The sequence below is a fragment of the Pundamilia nyererei genome, unplaced genomic scaffold (genome assembly GCF_000239375.1).
Source record: "Pundamilia nyererei isolate P.nyererei 1_Seehausen unplaced genomic scaffold, PunNye1.0 scaffold00035, whole genome shotgun sequence".
Classification (NCBI taxonomy): Eukaryota; Metazoa; Chordata; class Actinopteri; order Cichliformes; family Cichlidae; genus Pundamilia; species Pundamilia nyererei.
In genome coordinates, this window is record NW_005187436.1 from 3,854,902 (window position 1) to 3,863,575 (window position 8,674).

General features: G+C 38.8%; 1 protein-coding gene across 1 annotated transcript in view; it reads left to right on the forward strand.

Moving 5' to 3' along the window:
• The first annotated feature begins 2,461 nt into the window (after positions 1 to 2,461).
• Positions 2,462 to 8,674, forward strand: part of morf4l1 (mortality factor 4 like 1) — an 8,421-nt gene continuing 2,208 nt past the window's right edge. Inside the window, exons 1-10 of the mRNA XM_005730065.1 lie at positions 2,462 to 2,612; positions 4,394 to 4,440; positions 4,526 to 4,593; positions 4,684 to 4,770; positions 5,266 to 5,343; positions 5,438 to 5,463; positions 5,571 to 5,662; positions 6,770 to 6,871; positions 6,980 to 7,068; positions 7,223 to 7,395. Coding sequence (XP_005730122.1) covers positions 2,573 to 2,612; positions 4,394 to 4,440; positions 4,526 to 4,593; positions 4,684 to 4,770; positions 5,266 to 5,343; positions 5,438 to 5,463; positions 5,571 to 5,662; positions 6,770 to 6,871; positions 6,980 to 7,068; positions 7,223 to 7,395 — 802 coding nt within the window. The 5' untranslated portion in view covers positions 2,462 to 2,572. The remainder of the gene's footprint in view (positions 2,613 to 4,393; positions 4,441 to 4,525; positions 4,594 to 4,683; positions 4,771 to 5,265; positions 5,344 to 5,437; positions 5,464 to 5,570; positions 5,663 to 6,769; positions 6,872 to 6,979; positions 7,069 to 7,222; positions 7,396 to 8,674) is intronic.

Genomic DNA, 8,674 nt, shown 5'->3' on the forward strand with positions numbered 1-8,674 from the left:
AAGGAAGTGCATGTTTTGTAGATGGCGTGAGGACAGCTCCGTTTGCTTCTCTGGTAGCTTTTGAGAGCATTCAGTATAGCAACAAAATCACTCGGTTGAATGTCGCCAGCAAAAAAATGTACCGTCTCTGAGGAGCGGCGTGGCACTTAAAAGAAATCTGCATTGTTTATGAAATTGTTTTTCAGTATCAAGGTCTTAGGTTACAAAAGGATAAAGCTACGTAATATCATTGGCAGTTATTATTAGAAGAAGAAAGAAAAGCAACATTGTACACATTTGCTTGTTAGTAGTTTTCTTGATTTTGGAGGAGTGGAAATGGCCTCGGGGTATCCCTGTGTTTTAATGGTTAATTTAAACTAGGAGTGATGGCATATTCAAAAAATACAAAATAACTGAAATGATGATATTTATGTACTTACAAACCAAACTAAACTAAAATGTTAATGCATACATATACAGGAAATGTCACTTTTTAAGTCTCAATTTGGTTGAGTATGTAAACCTGACAAAGTGCCGCAGGCTTTCTGCATTTGTTTATTCAGTCAGCATGGTCGAAGTCCACTTCCCTGCTGTGTTTACCATACAAAATACGTTATTTACCCTGTATTTAGAACTTTTTTTTCATGCAGTTGAAATGGACTGGTTGCCAGTCTGTGGCAGAGACTCAGACGAGCATTCATGTTCACATTCACACCGATAGTCATTTTGAAATCAGTATTATAGGACTGTGGGAAGAAGTCAAGGAACCCGTGCAGGCACAGGGAGAACATGTAAACCTCACTCAGTCATGCCCAACTGGGGGCTTTTTGCTATGAGGTGATTACCATGCAGTCCTTAAAAATACATCTGCCAGATGACACTCTGCCAGACAGATAATTTGAATTATAGATGATAGTAGCATGAGATATAAATTATTTCCTGTATCTGTCTTTGTGGTAGTGGAGCTGAATCAGTCTGTTACATAAGGTGGACCTCAGTGATATTCCTGTCCATCACAGCTTTAAAAGTTTCCTGTTTGCAACCAATCACAGAGCCGCAGATGATTTCTTCATCTCAACAAAATCATTTACTAGTCAACAGTCAAACATGGTGGTGGTAGTTTGGTGGTCTGGGGCTGCTTTGCTGCTTCAGGATGACTTGCTGTAATTGATGGAACTGTGAATTCTGCTCTCTTCTAGAAAATCGTGAAGGAGAATGTCTGGCCATCTTTCCGTGCCCTGAAGCTCAAGCACACTTGATTTATGCAGCAGGACAACAATCCAAAACACATCTGCAAGTCTACCTTTGAATGTGCTGTGCTGGCCTAGTCAAAGTCCAGACTGAAATCCAAATCAGATACTTTGACATAACCTTACACAGGTTGCTCAAAAATGCTTAATTAAAACAGTTTTGCAAAGAAAAGTGAGCCAAAATTCCTTCCAAGTGATATGAAAGATCTATTGCCAGTTACCACAAATGCTTGATTGCAGTTTCTGCTGCCAAGGGGCACACAACTAGTTATCAGGTGTAGGGGACAATTTTAACACAGCACCAGTTGGTTTGGCTATCTTTTTCTTTTTTACATTAATAAATGAAATCATCATTTACAATTTGTGTTTTGTATGTATTTTGTCTTATATTATGCTGGAGAGTAGTGACAATCTAATTTGTTAACTAATGCCATTGTGCAGTAACTTGCAGGTATTGGAGTTACATTCACATTTGCATTGTTTTTATTTATTTTCTATCTATTTATTTATTTATTCATTGCAATTTTTAATAACTATTGAAATTATAATTTTTGGGAGTATAAGAAAAAATACTTTTTTTTTCTACCCTGGTCTCTGGTTTCTGTAAAAGAAATTAACTGGTGAACATTGTATACAGAATCCAGACACTAAACATGGCATACCTTGTTGACATTTTACCTCCTTTTTAAAATTATATTTAGTTATTTATTTACTGCGTTGGTTAAAATTTTAGGTTAATTGTCATTTCATGATCAATATTATTATTTATTTTTACAGTATTGATATTATATTGAACTTCTGAAAACCTGCTTTTGGCAGTTATCCCCCACTTAAAAAATAATAATAATAATAATATTGAAAAAACCCCAAAAACTAACAGAAACCTGCCAACCCACTCTGAAACTTTTACTTAACGTAAACAAACACCAAATAAAAATAATATATATATATATAATCACCAGTCTTTGGAGCATCTGTTCATCATAGGACACTAATTAATAGCACACTTGCGTTCGAGCCAAACCACAGGTCTGTCTCAGAGGACATGGGCACAACCAGCTGTTTTTAGCTTAAAGCCGTTTCATGACTTGTTGTCTAGCCTGCATTTTATTTTTTTAACAGACACTGATGCTTCAAAAGTCCAGCAGAAGGCAGAAACGTGTAAGGTAAATGTGAAAAGAAATCCTGTTTTGCATTCATTGCTGATTTGGAGTGTGGATGTGGGTTTAGTCGGGGCATTAAAGCGTCATCGCGTCGGTCATGACGTTTTTAGAAAGCGGCGCCGCTGCAGACTGGAATGGGAGCTGGCGATTTTTCCCATATTTTGATAGTTTAATCCGTGAATGGCGCCGAAACAGGACCCGAAACCTAAATTTCAAGAAGGTAACAGTTTGTTTCCTACTTGTTCTGTTAGGCTTGTACCAGCAGCGAGTGCTGGAGTCGCCGAAAAGCTTCAAAGTGTCAGCTAGTTACTGATCGTAACAAACAGCTAGCCGTATTAGCTCTCATTGTTGTTACTGTGAACACTAAATGTGACTCGGGAGTTTTTATTCGCCGCTTTGGTGGTTTATTTCGTCCTGTCATTACTACACAAACCAATTTCAGAAGTAAGAAGCTATATAAACTGTGTTTTCGAGATCTTTTATTGAACTGAAGGTTATATTTTCATTCATGCAGCGTTAGCTTCTCATTGACTGTTAGCTGAGTCCTAGCTAGCTTTTTTTGTACACGGCGTGTTAGCACCGCCTGCTGCTGACTTGGCGCTCATTTGTTGAATTATATACAAGTGGTTAAGTTATTAAATTAACTAGCAGGACTACGTTAAATTTATTTAGTAAAAGTCTTCCTTTTTATTATCAGTGACCAGAATGTTCTCTTGACAGTTAGTCATATTAGTGAGATAATAGTCGAGTTTTCATGTAAACTTCCCTAAATATGCAGTTGTGGTCAGACGTTTATATGTAGTCGTTATGGGCATGTAATGCCATGGTATTTTTTTTCCACCCTGGAAAACGAATGAGTATACATCATTAATGACTTTAACAACCAAGAACGTGGTACACAAAGTATACATACAGGCTCAAATGTATACATACATTCACTTAAAGCTTTTAAGTAGTGCTTAAGGTTCTACAGTGTCTTTTAAATGACAAGACCAAGGCGCATTAAGTTCTTGTTGGTGATCATGACTGACTACAACTGGTAGTCTTTATTTATTTTTGTCTGGGGAAAACATTTGTTTGACAGCATTAATTGGGCTGACCAATACTTTGAACAATGGGACTTTGATGGACCAGTTGGAGAAGTCTAAGTAACTAGGTAAAGATCTAAGAAGAAGATTATAATTTTATTCAAGTTGAAAAGTTGAACAACCCACAAACCACCAAGTCTCAAGCCTGCCATGAACTGGAAACCGCTGCAATACCACCATCACTGTGGTTTCACTGAGTTTTACATTGCTACGGACTAACAGGGTGCCGACCAAGAATAAGCCCCAGCTCCAAAATCAGCACCTTCAAGATCAACTGAAATTTGCAGTTGGCCACATGAACAAGTCAAATGTCTTCTGGAGAAGTTTTATGATCAGATAACTCCATCCCTAGTAAAAAAGTTGTACCGTATGTCTTGGCCAGGAATCTAACAAATTTATATTGCCTCTACCAAGTCTGCTAAGAAGAGGGGTCAGATATCCAGTCAGAAGCTTGTTGATGACTACCAAAAGCATCTGGTTGAGATGGAGCTTGCTAAGAGACACAATCAAATATTAGGAGTGTATGTATACTCTTGAGCCTGTGTGGTTAGGACAACATCTAAAATAAATTCAAGTGTGTGTTCGTACTATCCTGGTGGGGATCAAAATCTGACATATACTATACTGGTGGGGAGTTTCTGCACCGTGGGGACCAAAATCCAGGTCCCTACGGGGTTGAAAGCAATTTTCACACTCAAAACGTGGTTTTAGTGCCAGGGTTACAATTAGGTTATGGTTAGGCATTCATTTTTGATGGTTAGGGTAAGCGGCTAGGGAAAGCATTATGTCAATGGGATGTCCCCACGAGGATAGAAAACCGTGTGTGTGTGTGTGTGTGTGTGTGGGTGGGTGGGGGTTCTTTCTTCTCTCCTGTCAATGCCTTACTCACGTCCTTATTTTGTTATCTTTTCAGGTGAAAGAGTGCTGTGTTTTCATGGGCCATTGCTCTACGAAGCTAAGGTAAGCTGCCTTAATTAAGCGTGTCTCTCATTCAGTCGTCTTCTTTGTGTCAGTGTTTGACAATGAGTCATCCCTCTCTTTGCAGTGTGTTAAGATAAACATCAAGGACAAACAAATCAAATACTTTATTCATTACAGTGGGTGGAATAAGAAGTAAGTTTTTGGTTCCAATAAATCCCGATTAACGTTTGTACAGGAACTGTTTAACAAGTGCTTACATTCTTTTGATGTTGTGTCTTCCAGCTGGGACGAATGGGTTCCTGAAAGCAGGGTGCTTAAGTATGTGGATAGTAATCTGCAGAAACAGAGAGAGCTTCAGAGGGCCAATCAGTACGTCAATACTCTTTTTCTATTCACTATCGACTTTGAACTGACTGTGAGTTCCTTATGACTGTTGGAGCAAGTTAGGCAAAATCCTTCATCCAATTTCAGTAGCACACAATGTGTGCTATGTTTTAAACGTATTGGGACACAACAGAGTTTTAGTCTAGCTCACAATGGGCCTGTATGGAGTCACTATACAAGTGAAGCACATTCAGTCTTAATAGAATATTTTCCTGTAATTTTATTTACACATTAATCTGTTACTTTTATGCTCGAGTAAATGTCCCACTTAGACACCCCCCCCCCCCCCCCCCCCCCCCCCTCTTTATTTGTGTACTAAATCCCTTTATGCAAGTGCCAACACTAATGTGTCATGCCTATTCATAGTACTACAAAAACTGTGTTGGGTCACGTGCTACAGTGATTTTTAAATCTTGTGAAAGTGTAGTGAGTGTGGTACAAATTAATTATTCCTGAATATCTGAACTTGTTTTAATACAGAGACCATTATGTAGAAGGAAAAATGAGGGGTCAAGCGCCAAATAAGAAGATACCTGCTGCATCGCAGAAAAACGATGTGTGAGTTTTTGTTTTGTTTTCCTCTGTAACATAAGCTGCCAAACTGCTTTTCATATTAACACTTCACACTTAATTAGCTCTTCTTTGTTTGTAGGAAAACCAAAAAGAACAAACAGAAGAGTAAGTACATCACATTGTCTTACAATGTTAGAATTTATAAATGCGATTCTTAAAATTGACTCATTATAAGGCAAGAGTGGCAGTTAATTAAAGCTGTGTCTGTGCAGCTCCTGGAGCAGGAGAAGGGACTAGTTCAGGGGGAGATCCAACCCATCCTCCACGCAAGAAAAGAGCTCGTGTTGACCCAACTGTGGAAAGCGTAAGTTCAGAATTTTGTTTCTGTTGGTAATGTCAAATAATACCAGACTGTGCGAAAATGAACAGGCTTAATGTGCCAATACACCTGCTGCAGTGGTCGCTTTGCTCTCTGCCACGCCATCACACAGATGCAGCCATTTATGCCTGCAGTTAAGGCGCAAGAAGTTTGTAGTATTCTCCTAAATGATAGGTGTCACCACTCAGACACTATCTTGTCATATGCGCTGATGGGGAGAAGTCAAACCGGGAAACCAAAGCTTTGTCAAAAGTGTTTTGTTTTTGTTTTATTTGCAAAGTTCCTTTGACAAGCTCAGCCGAGCACAACGCACCAAGTCGCAAAAATCAAGAGGTGCACGACCGACCAACATGGCATAAGATGTGAAGTGAAAATTATCACGAGACGACACAAGCGACGCGGCAACCATAAAAAAGCCCTAAGGCTGCTTTGTTTTCTCCTCATGTGGTTTATGAGAACAAAGTAATCGCACTTGGGTGCAGACCAGAGCAACCGCACTGAAACCCTTTGGGGGAGCTGATCTTTTTTTGGTTTCAAACAAACTTCAGAGCGGTTTGTTTATGGTTGTTTATAGGTTTGAGTGGAACACCTTGCTGTAGCCGAGAATGCTTTGCATTCTGGAGTGTTGCAGCGTGTATAAACTGTGAAATATTAACCAGATAAAATACAAATGTTAGGACAAAATTTTCCATGTTATCCACTATTCCAGACCACAGCACCTGTTTCCTGTATTTACTTTTGTTGCTCTCACTCCAGACTCGAGTAAGCATACCGAACATTGTTGCATCGTTTTTAGTGACGCATTTTGGCTCACTTGGAGTTTGATTGGCATCTTCTGTGTGAAAAGAGACGAAACCATGGGAAAAAGCTACAAGTTTACAAATTCATGAACTGCATCAGACCAGAGTTAACAAACTATAGGTGTAAAAACGCCTTAATTCACTGCAGTTGCAGCAGGAACTACATTTGAAACCACTGTTTATGAAATGTTTCTGAGGCTTGGTTTCCATTTAGGTGTGTAAACATGATTGTTAAAAGCTTCCTTTTAATTAACTTTTTCTTTTTTTCCCCCCCGCACTCCTGTTTACTCAGGAGGAAACTTTCATAAATCGAGTGGAGGTCAAAGTGAAAATCCCGGAGGAGCTGAAACCCTGGCTTGTGGACGACTGGGACTTGATTACACGGCAAAAGCAGGTTAGTAAGCACTGACCTTGAACTCAAGTTTCACTTCACAGCATTTTATACATTGTATTTGTCTACAACATTTCCCAAGTTATTTCTTTCTATTTTGTTTTTCTTCAGCTTTTCCACCTACCTGCCAAAAAAAATGTTGACGCAGTCCTTGAAGATTATGCAAACTACAAGAAATCAAGAGGAAACTCAGACAGCAAGTAAAAACTTCTACTTTTCATCTTCTCAAGCAAAACTGTTTATGGTGCAAGCAATGCAGAGAGAGAAAATGTTTTATTTAAAATGTTTCTAGGACATGGTGAACAAATACTAAGAGTAAAGATTTGACTTTTCTGTTTTCTCTTCACTGATCAGGGAGTTTGCTGTAAACGAGGTGGTTGCTGGTATCCGTGAATATTTCAATGTTATGCTGGGGACACAACTTCTCTACAAATTCGAGAGGCCTCAGTACGCAGACATCCTTGCCAACCACCCAGATACACCAATGTCTCAGATCTATGGGGCTCCTCACCTACTCAGACTCTTTGGTAAAAGCACTTGCACATCATCATGTTTGGTGAAAGAACTAGACGATGAAAACTGTGTAGAAGAGCTAAAGATTGTCCTGTTTTCTTATCAAATTATTCATATAAAGCCATTAGCAAATGTATATTATAAAACTATCAGATGTGTGGTGTAGGTCTTAATGCACAAAAATGATTGAACATGTTTTTGTCTAAGCTTTAACATATTAAACACTGAGCTGTTTCTACCATAAAACTCCAAAGATGCAAAGATGCTTTTTAAAAAAGATTATCTGCCTTTTCACTTGTGTTGAAAGAGCTGACTGTAAAATCTCTTGATGATTCAGTCGTTACTGGAAATTAACTCTTTGATCTGGGGGAGGTATTATTTCCACTGTAACCACAGTTTGAAGGCACAGCCAAAAGTTTTTCAACTTCATCATCTCTCAACTTGGACTAAGCCCAAAATAACTCCCTATTGGCATTGTCATAATTAAGGTTATAAAAGGTCAGATTCTTTTCTGGATTCGGTCCATCTTTTATGGATGCTTTGTGAAGATAAAATTGGGCCTAGACAGGTTTTTAGTGTCAGGGCAGTGTCTGAGAAATCAGAAAAATATATGCCAGCATCAATCATAAAAAGGAATTGATAGCTTGGAGGCTGTTTATACCCCATCTAGGGCTGGCATGGACAAAACACGAAAGGCATCTCTTTCCCTAGTTCCAAGGAGCCACAAAAGCCACTTGTTAAGTTGGTGAATTAACTCTGGGGTGAGCTGAGGCCAGAACATCAAGCAAATCTGTCCACAGATTCAAAATGGAGATAATCCAACCAAAAGAAACAAAAGCCAAAATGCAGCAATTCAATACCCAACTGACATAAGTATGAGAACTTGATAGAAAAATAGCTGCAACTCCTAAATGATTTATACGTTTTGATAAACAGTTATAACTGAGAGTCTACACTTTAAAGTAAATTAAGATATGACTAAAGTCTCCTGTGGCAGTGTACAGAGACAAAACTGCGAGAGGTTTGTGATTGGCCAAAAGCCTATGGCCCTGACTGCAATGCCATGTTTATTACAGGGTATGTTGTCTCAGTTAATTTCTTGTCATGACAAAGCGTCATAAATAAAGTCAAATGACATATGCTCGGTAAAACATTTGTTTAGAGAAGTGTTGCACACACACCTCTTTAGATGGTGTTGATTTTTGCTTAAGCAGTAGTAGTGTAGAGGTGTTGACCTTCTCTGTCTAGTCCTGACTTTATCCTTTTGTGTACGTGTGTGTGCGTGTGTGTGTG